The sequence below is a fragment of the Oxyura jamaicensis genome, chromosome 26 (assembly GCF_011077185.1).
Source record: "Oxyura jamaicensis isolate SHBP4307 breed ruddy duck chromosome 26, BPBGC_Ojam_1.0, whole genome shotgun sequence".
Lineage (NCBI taxonomy): Eukaryota > Metazoa > Chordata > Aves > Anseriformes > Anatidae > Oxyura > Oxyura jamaicensis.
Genome location: NC_048918.1, coordinates 3,516,744 through 3,531,905, shown reverse-complemented (window position 1 = coordinate 3,531,905; position 15,162 = coordinate 3,516,744). Strand labels below are relative to the sequence as shown.

Genomic DNA, 15,162 nt, shown 5'->3' with positions numbered 1-15,162 from the left:
ACGCATACAACGCTGCATTTGCTGGCTGTGCAGGTGAAAACCCTGGGTCTCGCCCTGCCCCTGCCCCCTCCCCTCCCACTGCAGACACAAACCACGGGGGAATTTTGCCAGCGTTTCCCCAGCCAGGTGTGGAGAGGAGCAGCCACCACCGGCTCCCAGGGAAGGTGCCCGGCCAGGGCAGGTGCTGGGGGTATCACCCCTGCTGGGGACTTTCAGCTCCAAACGGGGGATTCGTCAGGGAGAGCAAGCCAAGCGGCACATCTCTGAGGCTCTCTTCCCAACCCAAATGCCTCTGGTTTTAATCCGGGTGCCCAGAATTGTCCCCCCCGGAGCACGGCCCAGCAGGCTGGCCCCGCGGCTACGGCTAGCCACACACACAGCCCCGGCTGATAGCTCCTCTCCTAAGGGAAATGTGCGGGGTGGGGGGGACGCAGACGTCCTGGCAGCCTCGTGCCTGGTCCCTGCTGCCCGCTGGCACAGCTGGGCCCCCGCGGGGGTCTGGGGGAACAGGCGGCCAAGGCCTGCAACGTCTGTGGGCGATGCCGTGCCCAGGGCTGGGGCTGGGGCAGGGGGCTGCAGATGGGGCTGGGGTGCTGCAGGAGGAGAGGAGAGGGGTGCTGACGCCGAGCAGGCTGAGCTGTAGAGCAACGGGGGAGCGGGAGGGGGTGCCCGGACCACACAGCGGGCAGGGAGGGGGCCGGGGGGCAGCGTGGCAGCACAGCCACGTCCCCAGGCTCCCTTCGCCACCCGGGAGCGCGGCGCTGGGGGCCGAGCCCATCAGCTCGGGTTCAAAGGCAGAGCCGGGCTCCCGGGGCCGCTGCTCCCAGGCTCCGGCGCCCTCCACCAGCCCGGCTCCACCGGGGAGCGCGGCACCGCCCGTGCCACCCACCGGCCACCGGCCGGGACCCTCCAGCGCAGCCCGACAGAGGGGCTTTTCTTGTCCCCCTGCCTTTGTTTTCTATTTAGTGCTTTTGTTCTCCCCTCTTTGGTCCTTTGTTCCAGCTTGTCCTTTGTTCCGACGCCTTTGGTTTCTCGTCCCTTTGATGCTTTGTCACTCCCTTCATCTTGGTGCTTTGCTCTCTCCCCGGATTTTTAAGCTGGCGGTTGTTTTCTCTCCCCGCTCTGTGCTTGGCATTTTTATCCTTTCTCCTGCCTCGTCCACTCCTCGGGTCACATGGGCCCAGCCCGGATTGTCTTCAAATCCCCATTTGTCTTGTTTTGGTGCCTGGATTTCCCTGCCTTTATGTCCTTTCTTAAGAGACTCTCAGAGATTTTTTTTTCTTCCCCTCACCGAGGAAAGTAGGGGGGGGATCGGGCTTAATTAATTAGCGAGCATAATCTTTAGCTGCGTGGCACTGCAGGACGTGTGGAGCATTATTACTCATCATTATTATTGTTATTAGGATGTTAAAGGGTTAGCGAGGGTTTAAACACCAGCTAATTGCAGCAAAGAGCTCCGACTTGGAGAAATTGGATCGGGAGGAGGGGGGGGAGGACCCGGGCTGGTTTTCACACACCAGGCTCGGGAGAAGAGACCTGCAAAGGCAGAGCATGGGCAAAGGAGCAGGGCTGCTGTCCCTAAAGGGCTGCGGGGACCAGGCTGTGCTGACCCAGCCCTGAGGGGTGCAGGGCTTTAATTTCGGGGGAGCGGCCGCTGCCACGCGCCGGCTCAGCGACTCGAGGCGCTGCTCAAAGCACGTGCGTGAACGCGACCGCAAAATCAGATAGCGGGCGGTCAGGATCAGGGAACCGTTTTCCTTTGAGAGCAAGCTCAGTGTACGACACTTGCTTCGCTTTGATTTAGTGCCCCGAAATATTTCCCCCCCGTGTACTTTTCCCCGGTGAGGCCGGGCACACGGGGACTTGGGCTGGGCAGGAAGCGGCCGGGCGCAGCCCTGCTCGCTGCAGCATCCCCGCTCGTGCTCCAAATAAAATCAGGGATCCTTTCTCGCCAGCACCCAAATAACACAGCAGCACCCCCCGGACACGTGCCGTCCCCTGAAGGCACGTTCACAGCATCTGTATCTCGCTGCAGCACCAGCTGTTAAGGGGAGGAAGCAGCCCAAGTTAGCAACAGGATGCACCCTCAGATAACGTGATCGATATCAGAACGCAGCTTTTCAAGTGAGCGCCGAGCCCCCTCTGCTCAACTGGGTGTCTCGGGAGATCGGCGCCGATACCAGGTTCCTTTGACTCTGCCTTCACAACACCCTGAGTTCTCCCCTTGCGAGCCACTTACAGTAACTCGGTGACGTCCCCGTGGTTGTGGCAGCGTAGGAGGGACGGGTTTCCGAGCACGGGACCGGAGGGAGAAGGAGAGCCAATGCCATGAGCGTGCTGGGAGCTGGCAGGACATCGCGGGGGGCTTTGGGGACATCACACCGTGCCCAAACGGCTGGGTCCGGCTGGGTCCGAGAGCTGCAGGCTGGCTGCTTTGGTAACGGACCCTGAAACCACAGTAAGGCCGCAGGCAGCACCAGTAGGGCCACCGGTAACACCAGTAGGGCCGCAGGCAGCACCAGGAGACAAACTGGAAGGCCCTGCAGAAGGGTTTTCCAGGCCAGAACTGGCCCAAACGTGCACCAGCTCCACCGAAAGCCACAAACTCTCTGGAAAGGGCTGGGAGAACCTGCCTGATGGCCGCCCTGGCCCAGGGCCCGCTGCTGCCGTGTGCCAGCAGAGGATGCTGAGGACAGCAGCGGCCCAGCAACCTGATGCGCAGCCACGAGGCAAGACAAAGAGGGCCCAGAGCAGAGCCCCAGCCCCGTCAGCTTTGGCAGCACCCGCGCAGCCGCCTGCCAACCTAAGTAACACAAGAGAGCAGGGGAAAGCGGGCAGCAGGCCAGCTGGCAGGGGCCTGCGTGGCCATTCGCCCCTGCCCGCCCTGTCCAACAGCTCCGCGCTGGGCACAAACCTCCGCCTGGTGGGCTGCAGGCTCCAGGCTGGACGTGGTGGGACTTCCACACCCTCCTGCAGAGCCGTGACCCCGCAGATCGCCACCCCAAGCGGTGCCACTGCCTTGCTGGGTGTCCCTAAGAGCTGGGGAGCACCTTGGTGGCTTCCCACTCCAGCGGGCACCCACGTCCCTGCCAGCAGGCACCAGATGTTCAGACCTTCAGCGTTTTGTTACAAAACCAACGAGGACAAGCCATCTTTCTGCCCTGCCCCGTCCTCGTTTCGGACCCGCGAGCGCAGCTGGCCAAAGGAAAAGCTCAGGGTGGAAAAACCCTGGACGTGAGCACCCCGAGCTGCCAGTGAGGCTCCCGGGGGTGCCAACCCCGCCGTGACCACGCAGACACGGTGGCCCCGTGGGATGCAGGCGCCAGCACCGGGCGATGCTCCTCCAGCAGCACCACAGCACCACGTCCCTCATCGCAGCCGCCCTGGCCGTCCCCTGGCCCTGGCCGGCTCTCCGAAGGGCCGAACCTGTTTTCATTACAGAGCTGGCACTGGCAAGGCAAAAAAAAAAAAAAAAATAGAACCAAACCCCCCTCATCTCTCTATCTGCAGCCATGCAAGGAATATTGTTCAGCGCCGCACAAAAGCATCCCTGAAAATAGAAGCGCCACGGCCAGGCCTGCCAGTGGCTGTGTGAGATAACGTCTACTTGCAAACAGTGTGCCTTTGTGCCGCTGTCACTGTCCCCATTGTTCAGGAGCCTATTGCCTCGGGGATATTGTTCCCTTCTTTTGTCTCAGCCCGGCTCCTTTTTGTTTGACTTTACTTACCATTTCATTCCTCTCCTTTGTGCCGGGGTTCTTTCTTTTGTCTCTCTCTCTCTCCCTTTTCTCTGTGTGATTTGTATTTAGCAATTGTTCCCGGCCCATTGGAAACACAATGTGCTCGGGGCTCTTTTCTCTCCTCCTTTCATTACCTATTCAGGTGGGCTTGGCTGCCGGTAGGTAACCGGGAGGAGAGGGGGCTCGGCGGGCTCCACGCAGCCCAAGGTGCCAGGGCTGCGGAGGAGGCTGGAGCCTGGCCGTGCTCTTGGGGAAAAGCAGGGTTTTTGGGGTCCCCCGGGGACCACCAGGCTGGGCTGTGCCTGTGACAAAGGACAATGGGGCAAAAAGACAAAGTGGCCCCAGGCAGACCGTGACCGCTCTCCACTCTTAGCAGAGGGCCGTGGACACGGGGACCTCGCTCGCCCGCACGCTGCGCCCCCAGCACCGGGGTGCCGCAGCCCCTTTTGGGGTGGGGGTGTGCCCTTTGCTCCCAGGCAGCCCCCCGCAGCTCTGGGGGAGCACGGAGCAGCTGCAGGCCTGGCCCTGGCCCCTCTGGGGAGGCAGAGGAAGAGAGTGGAGGTGCCCAGGAGTGGCTCCGAGGTCCCCAAGGAGCCCTGCAGGACAGCGGGGACCCCCGCACCCCGTTTCCTCCGTCCCCTCCTGCTCCTTCCCCTGGCCCCCGCTCACACGCAGTGTTTGGGGTGCCTGTGGCCTGGGTTTTAGGGTTCTGGGGACAGGGGTGGGCACAGCCGTGGTGGTTGTTTCTCCCCCAGGAGGAGGAGGAGGCAAGGATGTACCAGGAAACCTTCAGAGACCAGGAGGGGCTGACAAGTGGCCATCCCCAGAGACAACAAGGTCCCGTTGTTCTCTGGGGCACGGACTGCGTGACCTAGCGGGACTTTTCCATCCCCAACGCTGCTGAAGCCCCGAGGATCAAAGCCTGCTGGAAGCCGCTTCCTTCTCCTCTCAGGCACGACCCGCAAGGACCGGGAGGCTCCGGGACCCCCAGGACTCCCCCCACAAAGCAGGGACGGGCAGGAGACGTGGGTGCAGGACGGGAAGGGGGGCGGCGGGTCCTCGGGGACGGCACAAGCCCCCGAGCCCAGCCGGCATCGGGGATGCGGGAGGAGGCGCAGGGGGCGTGCCTGGGAACCAGCGAGGCAGACTGGGGTCTATTGTTTCATTGTTACGGCTTCAAAGGACAATGGGGCATTGTTGTCTCTGGGGATCCCATTGTTTGCTTTCGCTGCAGATCCCAGCCGCGCAGTGGATGGAGGTTTCCCGAGGGCCAGGCAGGCTCCGTGTGTGGGACACTAAATAACGAGGCAGGCATGTTTCCTTCCCACCCCCTCCTCGCCACCCTTCCCCAAAAAGGCACGGCCCATTGCAGCATGCGTGTGCCCACACAGGCCAGGGCACGACACGGCACAGCACGGGCAGGGGCACCGGGACCACCCAGCCGAGCAGGGAGCAAAGAAAAACCAACCCCAGCACTTAGGAGGGGAAGCGAGCCCCTCACCACTGTCACCAGGCTCCCGTAACGGAGCTGCCGAGGGGACCAGGGTGCCCCAGCTGCAGCCACGCTGCGTTCCCGCTGCCCTCCTGGGAACGTTTGCTGGGGGTCCCTCCGCACCCGCGGGAGACGGGTGAGGGGGAGCAGTGCCTCCTCGCAGCCCGCAGCGTCCCCTGAATGCCAAAATCCCCCAGGGACGTGGAGCAAAGGGAGCTTTGCTGTCCCACCGCAAAGCCCGACATCTCCATCGGTACCTTGGGGAAGGACGGTGCAGCCCCGGCTCCTTCCCCTGCAGCACCCCAAGCCCAGGACCTATTTGCATAGCTCCTGCCTATGTAAAAATAAACGCGGGGGCCATGCAAAGCTGAGTAACTCATCCCGAGAGCCAAGGCTGAGCCTGGGGAGGGGGCTGGGGACACCCACCCTGCAGAAAATCAGCCAGCCTGCGATGGTTTTGCTGCCGTGCTCTGGCACCAGGCAGGGAGCAGAGCCCCCCCCCCCCCCTCCCCAGGGGGCTGCATCCCCTCCTGGTAACCCCGAGGAGCTGGAAGAGCTGCTTCGCACTGCACGCCCCCGCTCCCCCCAGCTCCCCCCCTGTGCTGGATGGCAGCCCTTGCGCCCGAGGGCTAAAAGGACGTGCGAGATCCGCGCTCAGACCAGCTGCCGCCGAGCATCTTTCCCCACTGCCCAAATGCACCTGGGTGCTGCCTGGGCGCCAGCACAGCCCCTGCCCCTGACACCCCCCTGCCCCTGACACCCCCCTGCCCCTCTGTGAATGGGGACAAGCCCCAGGGAAGGGCTGGGGGCACAGGACAGAGCAGCACAGGCAGCGGTGGCCAACGGCTCAGCCCCGAGCTGCTGCGGGCTTCGAGGGGAGCTTCAGGCTGTGGCAATACCCCCGCCGACCACGCTCGGCTGCACAAGAGCAAAGAACCGGGTTTGGGGTTACCAAAGAAAGGGAAGCAACCGCAGCTCACAGAGGTGTGAGTTCAGCTCGGGTTGGGTGGCTGATTTTGTCATCCTGAGAACTGCCCCTGCCTCCAAGTCCTGGAAAATGCACTGAGGAAGCTGAGGAGAGGCTAGGGCTCAGCACTGACCCCCTGCATACCCCTAACCTGCCCCCCTGGGCCTCACATCTCAGCTGTGCCAGCCCAGCTGCACCCCACAGAGCCCGGGGCTGACGGTGACCGTCCCACGGGGACTGCACCCCACAGCCCTGGGGAGCGCTGCTGCTGCTTTGGCTGCTACTGCTGCAAGCCCCTGGCTCCTCTGGGGACTCTCATCCCCCCAAACTGCCACCCCGGGGAGCTGCCGGTGACCGTCCCCAGCCCGGACGCCCCGTGGACAATGCAGCAATCCCGTCCTGCACCGGGGGCTCGCTCGCACAAACCCAGACACACACACGGGCGCTGTCTCCCCCTCGAGCAGTGCCATTTCCTCTCCGATAAAGAGTTCCTGCCGCAGCCCCCCTTTCCCTCTCCCCCCAAACTCACGCATGTCTCGGGCGCCCCTTTCGGAGCCCACCTTGGGCTCCGATATTATCTCACTTCCTCACTGTATTAGCTCTGCTGTTGATTTACGATAAAGGAATGGGCTCCAAAACACTGCACCTCGGGGAGGAGGCAGCGGCGCAGCGAGGCTCGCCGGGCCCCAGCTGAGAACGAAGCCTTTGAAGGGGCGGATGCTGGTACCCGCCGTGAGCCCGTCTCCACCGAAGCGCGGCTCCCGTTGGCGCTGCCCGTCGGTCCCCCCGACACCTGCACGTGGCAAGGCGGGGGGGCTCCCACAGGCTGGGGCTGCAGGGAGACGGGTGCTGGAGGGGCAGAGAGCGGCTCTGCAGGTGGCCCTTGGGCACGGCCAGGCTCTGGGAGCACCCAGGGGTCTGGGGGAAAAGGCTCAGGGCACATGGGGTGCTCAAAGCGCCCCTCTGCTTCAGAGCATTCTAATGTGCAAAAAAAAAAATCGCAGCTGAGTTCTGGCTGCTTCGTAATGGCAGAAGCCTCACCAGGGGGTCCTGGCCTACTTCTAGCTCAGGTTAAAAAACACCACTGGAAGCAGCTCCTCAGCTCTGCTGCGAGCACCTAACCCCGACCCGAGCACAGGGAAGCGTCCCCGGAAAAGTGATGGATTTAGGCAGCAGATTGCCAGGCAGCAGGAGAGCTGCAGAGACAGCAGGTCGGTGCGCAGCGCTGTTCCACGCGGCCGAGGACATCGCACCACCCCATCAGCCCCCCAGGGGACTATTAGATAGTGCTCCTGTTTCGCAGACAAGAGACCAAAGAATAGCAGATAAGGGGAAAAAAAAGCTGAAAAGCAGCAGCCAGTGTCAGGGCAGGACAGGTGGGGAAGCTCAGCCCTGCTTCGGAAGCTCTGCGTTTGAAGGCCTTGCGAGCCCTGCTGCAAAGCTGAACCCACACGACTTCTCTGGGGGAACAGGAAAAATCCAGAAGGGGACCCAGGTACCCTTAGGGTGAGCAATAAACACTTGTGTGCGTGTAGAAGAAACTGCTCAAGTGGTAGCTGGAGGTTTTGCTTTACCGTGCCCCAGATCCTGCAGGGAAACGCCACCCTGAACAAGGCTGGGCAGGAAAATCTCCATCCCTGCCGCAGCCAAAAGCGGCAGCGCTGCAGGAGAAGCCCCAGACTAACGTTATCCACACGGACAGGGCGCTGAGCAAGGAGCAGAGCCCAAAAACAAGTGCAGGCAACTTGGGCTTCAATATTCCAGCTCCAAGCAGGGAGAAGACACCCTGCAGGAACGGGGCGAAGGAGCTGGCTGCAGCACCTCGAGCCAAACTCCTAGGCTTGTGCGCGGGGGGAAGCAGGGAGCGACGCCCCGGCAAGAAGCAGCAGCGTCAAGGGGCTGCAGCGAGGCCAAGTCCTCGCACGAAGGGGCCCGCTGGTATGCGAGGCAGCGGAGCAGGGGGGCGGGCGTTGCTGCTGCTCATGTGGCAGAGTCTCCCCGCTGAGGGCAGGCAAAATGCCCATGACTCATTTTTCCAAGAGATGTTACAAACAATAGTAATGATGCCCCTGGTGGGTATGAATGTGAAAAGGCACGATGGGGGGGCAGCCATGCTGGGCACCTTGTGTGTGGGCTGCCAACGGAGGGTACTGCCACGAACAAAACCTGCTGAAGCCAGTTTTTTGGCATTGTGTACGATGAGAACCCTTGGACAAGGGCTTCGGGGGAAGAAGGGCAAAACGGCTGCACGGCAAACCCCTCTCCCCAGGCAGCGGCTCCGCTTTTGGTGGGCACTAGCCCCGACTTCAGCCAAAGAGGAGCCCGTTTTTATTAGCCATCGAGAAAAACAGAGAAAAAGGTCCCAAATTATCCCATCCCATGCAGAAGCGGACCGAGAACAAGCAGGGAATTGAGGAAAGCGCTACAGCACCGCGTGAGGCTGCTCTTCCCGAGCTCCTGCCTCCGTCCTCCACACCAGTGTTCCATATTCAGATGCTGCCCTAAGGGGACGGCTTCTAAGCCGTTTGAGTCCTTGACCTTCCACTGTTGTCGGTTTGATACTATTATTTTTAGGCACACAATCCTTAAAACATACCAGCACTTGAAATAAGTTCTCAGATAATGCGCGCCAAGCACGAGGTGGCAAGGCTTTGGGAGAAGGAGGCTCTGGGGGATCAAAGAAGGATCAAAGCCAGTGGCAGAACACAACGGAGGGCAGGTGATTTTCCCCTTGTAGGGAAAACAGCCAGAAAACCCCTCTCACCGTTCAGTTGTTTTACAACTTACCAGGCCTGAAAATACGGCAGATGCTGAAGGCAGCACAGGCGCAGCAAGCGGCCGTGCAGGGCGCCCATTCCCATCCGTGCTCCTCCTGCCAACCCAGGCCTGAGCCCACCGCATCCACAAAAAAAAGCCTAAGATTCATGACCAGAAGTGCAATAACCGCGGGGAAAAGCACCCAGCAACACCTGCTGGTGCCTCCAGGAGCCCAGATGGTTCAGATGCAGCAGGTTCAAGCACATAAAAATCACTCCCCAAACCATCGTCCTACTGACGAACAAGAGGAACTGTCCCCCTCTGGAAAGCCAGGACCACTCTGCCTCCCCCCTCGGGGGCTGTTTCACAAGCTCAGAGCTGCATCCCACGAAAGGGCTGGGCTGGGCCAGGGCGAGGAATTCCCAAGTGCAACAGGGAAGAAACGCAGCCTTTTTTTTTTTTTCCCAGAACCCCGAAGCCACAGGCAGAGAAAGCAGACACAAACATTTACTCAAAGCACCGTCCGGCGCTGCTGAAGATGCTAAGAGCTTTAAGAAAAAGCTCAAAGCCAACGCTGCGCGCCCCACCTGGACCCGGGAGGGTCTGGCTGTGTCTGGCTGCCACGAGCAAGGCAACGCTCTCAGACTGGAAGGCCGCACGGTGGAGGTCTCTGTCATGTACCTTGTGCCGTCATTAGCGCAGAAGCAGGTCTCGATTGCTCCCTTTTTAAGAAAGAATTAGCTCGATTTCTACGAGAGATGTTAGGGGAGAGCGAGATGGTATCTCAACCTACCGTCAGCTTGATTTTTGCTTGTGACAGACGTCTGAGTGCTGGTAGCGCAAGAAAATTGTCACCGCTGACCTCCACCACGGGCACTTTGTGAGCACTGCTGCGTGGTGTTTCTGCCCCAGCACATCCCACCGCGACAACCCCCACGCAGGGGCACTCCTAACAACGTCACCTCGAGGACTCTTCTACAAAAGGAAGCCTTTACCCACCCCCCCGACCCACCCCGCTCCCCCTACCCCTGCGCTGGAGGGAAAGGAATTTGCACGTTACGGAAAAGTACAGCTTGCAAAAGCAAACACAACAGGCTTCAACCCAGCAGAAAGCCGAGCAGCGGGAGCTTTCTGAACACAGAGCCCAATTGTACGCGTTCACTCTACCTTGCCCCTCCTCACCGCCTCCTGCTCAGTCCAAACCAGAACCTTCTGCTCCTCCTCATCCCCTCCAGGAGCAGGGCTCCCCGGTCGGCGGGGCAGGATGCGGGCGCCCTGGGAGGCTGCCGCACCGCTTTGAGAGCGGCCCCACGCCAGGCAGCCCGGTTTGCTTTCTTCCAGGTTGTTTGGGAGCCAATAAAGCTGCTCGAAGGCTGGGGAACTCGGTGTTCCTGCGGAGGCTCGTGCCACTTGGCTGGAGGGGCAGGGAGCTGGCCGGGCCCGCAGCACCCCCTTCTGTCTAAGGCTCTCTCGTGCAGCCGGCTCCGGTCACCGCCGCACGGGGAGACGTTACCTCCTCGCCGCCTCCGGCCTGGAAACGCTCAGCAAGCTAGAAGGGTTGGGGGTTAAAAAATAAATCAGCGAGCATTTCCATGAGTCAGTCCTGTGGTTGGTTTTTATGAGGACAGACAAGTGCTTCTTGGGAAGCCAGTCGGGCAAAGCCAGGATTGTTTTTGAGCCCCATCCGGGTGCTGGTAACGCCTGGAAGCTCTGTTCTGGGACCGCAACGCTCCCGTGCCAGGCGCTGCTCAAACAATGGGGCTGGATTTCCTCCTGGACATCTACACACGCTCGGACTCTCCTGCAGCCTTTCTGCAGTTTTTTGGCTTCCTGCTGGGGAGCTTCTCATTTATTTTTTTTCTGCAACTTCCCCACGCACATAATGACTGCCTATTTTGGTCCCTTATCAGGAGATGCTTCAGAGCTGATTAGCCTGGACTTCCTTCCTCCCATCATCAACCTACTCCAATATTGACGTTCATTCGCACTAATTTGATAATATCAGAGAGCAGAGGAGCTCTAGGAGGCATTACGGTGCCTCGAAGTGCACAATTTGGAGCTGGCAGCAGCACTACTGATAAGAACGAGCTATTTCTCCTAATGCCCCACTCTTCCCAAAAAGCAGCCGCGTGCCAGCCACGCACAAAGCCCCAGAACAGACCCTTGTAGGCTCCGAGCCAACGTTACTTCATTGTCAGTGGCCCTGGATAAACCAGACCCAAGCGACATGATGCAACAGCTCCTCTGTTCAATATCCTCTTCCCAACCCCGCACCTGTACGGGATTTTCCATATACAGCTGGAAGAAAACAATCATTACCTCGAGGAGAGTCTGCAATCGTAGATAAAGGACCTCGAGGCCACAATCTGCCTGTGAGAGGAGACGCAGGCAGTAAGTTTTACAAGCACTGCACCACAGATTCCCTGCAACGCCTGGCCTGGGACAGCCTCCTCCTTCCTCACCTCCTGAGAGCTCCAGCTGGCAAACCGAGGACAAAACACAACGCAGATGTGGAGGACCTGGTAAGATACCATTTTGTTCCCCACGTGCCCGTTTCTGGCGACTCTTAGCGCCTCCCACTCCCAAACAACATCGGCACGTTCCATCTGTGCTGCCTGCTGAAAGGACTCAGCAACTTGAGCACGACTTAGCATTACCGATCCCAGCAGCAGGCTGCGTAGCTGAAGCTGGTGTAGCCAATAACGTGTCATGCTGCCCCTCACAGGCGTCTTACCGTGAACGTCAGCCGTGACGCCGCTGATGTATTTATCACCTCTCGGACGGGCAGAACTGCGCTGGGTAGGCTCCACAGCAAGACTCCTATTTCTGCCCTTCCCTTTCAGGAAAGGATCTCCCACCTTGAATTTAGTAATTTTCGTGATGATGGTGCACAAATGGAAGTTTTGAAGAAGTGAAAGCTGATTAAAGGATTTCTTGCACAGCGGGTGCACCAAGATTCGTATCCCTCCGTTCAGGTAACCTTAGTCTGAGATACAGTCACAGTCAAAATTGGTTTTTTCTTTCCAATTTTTTTGTGATCAGAAGAACAAGGAGGGGACTGGTTGTCCCAAGTAAGCCAGGGAACTCGTCTTTGGTCGATGCACCAACCAACGCAGCTCTCTCGGGGAAACCTAACTAGGAGAGACAGATCCTCACACGGATAAGAGAATAAACCAAGTGATAAAAACCCAAGCGATACATCTGATACCCCCGCTTACTGAACAGCACGAGGGTTTCATCTACAGACACCGTCCAAAGCAGCAAGGAGTGACAGATTCAATCCAAACCAGCTGCCCGCTCTCACTCTCTGATCTGGAGGTGTTATTTGACAAGCACGTGCGTCAGTAACTGGTAGATGCTGGGTTACTGCACCACAGCCCCAAATCCCTCCCGGGCCCACTAAGATACTTTTACTGATGGATCCACAATAAACACCCCAAAAAAGATCCTCAAGAAGTGAGGCCCTGTTTAGAAAGCACCTGAGGAAGCTCTCGCTGCAGCAACGAAGGGCTGCAGCTGTATGCAAGATCTCCAACAACCTCACTAGTACCGTGCTGGCTCGAGGACTGCGTGGGGCTCCCGTGCCCTGAACGAGCCCATCCTGGCCACGTAACGCGGATGTTCGAGAAAGCACAGATCGTTATCGGAAACTTATCAGATCCCCAGCAAAAAAAAGCCCCCGCTTCTACATTTCTCCCCCTCCTCCACTCACAGAGGACGAGACTGAAAACAAGCAGAGTTATGTTTTACGGTTACAGTTCACGTGAAAAATGTTTATTTGTGAAATACATCACGTATTGTTTCAAGCTACAAAAAACTTGCTCCCACAAAGGAAGGACTTTTTACCTCCTGCAACCCCAGTTACAAATAACTTCCTATCTACCAGCGGGCCGCGTTCCCCTGGCACTCAGTCACTCTGCAGCACTGCAGCCACCGTTGTTCTATCAGCAAATTCTAGTTAGAGACGCTCTGTAGAAGAGTGATGTTGTCCCCTTTTAACATGATCCGACCTGCAACACAGAGAAGGGAAAGGGGATTAGAGAGAGCCCAGACCCTGAGAACAACCTCGTGTTTTCAGGAAGTATTTCGTGTGATAGAGCAGGGTTTGTTCACCAACAGGTGGTAAAAAAACACCACAGCTACCGTGGTTCCCTGCCTTGACTCAGAGATCACAGCAAGCGTGAGAACTGCCCGGGGTCACCGGCTGTAGGTGCAGCTGAAGGAGTTGTGAGTAGAGTCCTTCAGCCAGCCCTGCTGCAGACAAAGCAGCAGTGCAGCCTCTCTGTTATTTATTACACGTTCGAAATACCAGAACTGGTCTCCATTTGGGACAGATTCGCCCTCACATTCAGCAAAACCACCTGCTCAAAAATCATCAGGGACAGAGACGTAGCCAGGAATGGCTCACTGAGCTCTGACATCGAGGCTTGTCACACACTTGGTACCTCAGTGCTGCTACCGAGAAGGCTCCCCCGGGCAGGGTTCAGACCACGCGTCCCTCGGGTTACACAGACACACGACGTACCCAGCTGTTTCCTTGATTTCGTCTTGGAGTGAATCTCCTCTGCGTCGTCCAGCACCAAGTTCATGTACTCGTCAAAGCCCTAAAAATCAGCAACAAAGGCAATTAGCTCAACAACAACACAAACCATCATCAGCTTTGCTGACCCAGGCTGGACAACAAAGACTACTTATTAGAGAAGTACAGTGTTTTTTTTCCCCGTTGTGCTCGTTTTTCTTGACAGAAAAAGTAGGATTGTCAATGAAGGAAAGCAAACAGAAGCCGTAACGCAGGGACGCGCTGATACTCACGATGATGCAGCCTTCTATCCGCATGTTCACTTGCTCGTAGAGCCACACCTGGATCCTCGACCTCTGCAGAACGAAGGAGGAGAGTAAATCGGAACACGAAGACGGCGAGCAGTTTTGTTCTCTCATGTGTTAACAAAGTCCTGCTAACCGTGGCCACTGTAGCTCCCAAACAATCCAAGGAGCAACCCTCAGGGATGGTTTTAATTAACAGTCTGACGTTTTAGGATTTATATTATTGGGTGAATACTACAGGTTTGCTGAAGAACACATTTCCAGTCACAACGGAACACCCCTGTACGCCCAGCTGAATGATCCCACTCCCGTTAACACGAGGGGGAAACGCCGGGCTGCGCGGCAGATCCTGGCACCCACCAGCACACCGCACGGCTCTCCATTCCCCACAGCCCAGCCTCGAGCAACGGCCAGGAGCCGAAAACTCAGCGAGGGGAAGCCCCGGGCCCTCCCCGCTCCCCCCCACTCCCCCCCACCCCTCTAAACCCCCATCCCCTCCCCGCGGTACTCACGTTCTGCAGGTAGCGGAAGATGAGGTTCTGTGGCGCTGCGTTAAGGGCTCAGCACGGGAACAAGAGCTCCAGGCCCGGAACCAGGCCTCGAATCCCAGAACAAGGCCTCAAACCTGGAACGAGGCCCCAGGGCCAAGCCCCGAGGCCCGGGCCGAGACCCCATGGCCCCGGGCTGGCCCCAGGCCGTCCCCCACCCGCCTCCCCGGCGTCCCCCCGGCCGCAGGAAGGATACGATGGGCTGCACCATCACCTTCTGCACCTTCTGGCCCTGCCCGCGGTACGCCATGGCTGCCGCCGCCTCGCTGCTCCCGCCGCTCCTGCTCCGCCGCCGCCGGAAGCCGCTGAGGCCGAGCGGGAGCGCGCAAGGGGCGCTGGGATGCTGGAGGACCGCGGGGGGCCGCTCTAGCAGGCCGGGAAGACCGCGTCTCTATGGTCGGAGGCATCTCTATGGTCGGAGGCAGGTGTCCCCGCAGCAGGTTTATTGGCGAGCAGCGAGGCTGGGGGGGGGGGGGCAGGTTCTTAAATAGAATACAAATATAAAAACGAAGGATAAAATATGTACAGGAGCAATGGCACACGCGAAACCCAGGGCCGCGGGCCGAGGCGGCGAAGGCCGATGGCAGAACAGCGCCCGGTTGAAACGCGGAGAGGGAAAGCAAGGGGAAGGTGGTGGAGGCTGGCCGCAGTCTGAGCTCTCCTTGTCCTCCCGGCTCTTTCTCTCCAAGCCATTTCTGTCTGCGTGCGGGCACCTGGAACCGGCAGAAGTCCCCGTGAAGTCCTTCAGCAGGAGGGAGGGCTGTGTGAGCTCCAGCAGCAGTTTCTTCCGCTGAGGTTTTCCCAGAGCCGCTTCAAAGCTTCCCTCCCGGAGCT

General features: G+C 59.1%; 1 protein-coding gene across 1 annotated transcript; it reads right to left on the bottom strand.

The window, feature by feature from the left end:
* Positions 1-12,700: 12,700 nt before the first annotated feature.
* On the bottom strand, positions 12,701-14,687 carry SNRPE (small nuclear ribonucleoprotein polypeptide E). Its single transcript, XM_035347057.1, has 5 exons — positions 14,525-14,687; positions 14,293-14,319; positions 13,769-13,831; positions 13,482-13,560; positions 12,701-12,966 (listed from the first exon to the last, which is right to left on the bottom strand). Exons 1-5 carry the CDS (start codon positions 14,576-14,578, stop codon positions 12,911-12,913), a joined length of 279 nt encoding a protein of 92 aa, XP_035202948.1. The 5' UTR covers positions 14,579-14,687; the 3' UTR covers positions 12,701-12,910.
* Between the last annotated feature and the right edge of the window lie 475 nt (positions 14,688-15,162).

What these genes read in the sequence shown, in the direction of transcription:
- SNRPE (XM_035347057.1), bottom strand. Translation starts at nt 14,578, where the DNA reads ATGGCGTACCGCGGGCAGGGCCAGAAGGTGCAGAAGGTGATGGTGCAG. An exon ending in TCTTCCGCTACCTGCAGAAC is followed by an intron (nt 13,832 to 14,292) that starts GTGAGTACCGCG and finishes TTCGTTCTGCAG; the next exon opens with AGGTCGAGGATCCAGGTGTG. An exon ending in GGATAGAAGGCTGCATCATC is followed by an intron (nt 13,561 to 13,768) that starts GTGAGTATCAGC and finishes GCTGATTTTTAG; the next exon opens with GGCTTTGACGAGTACATGAA.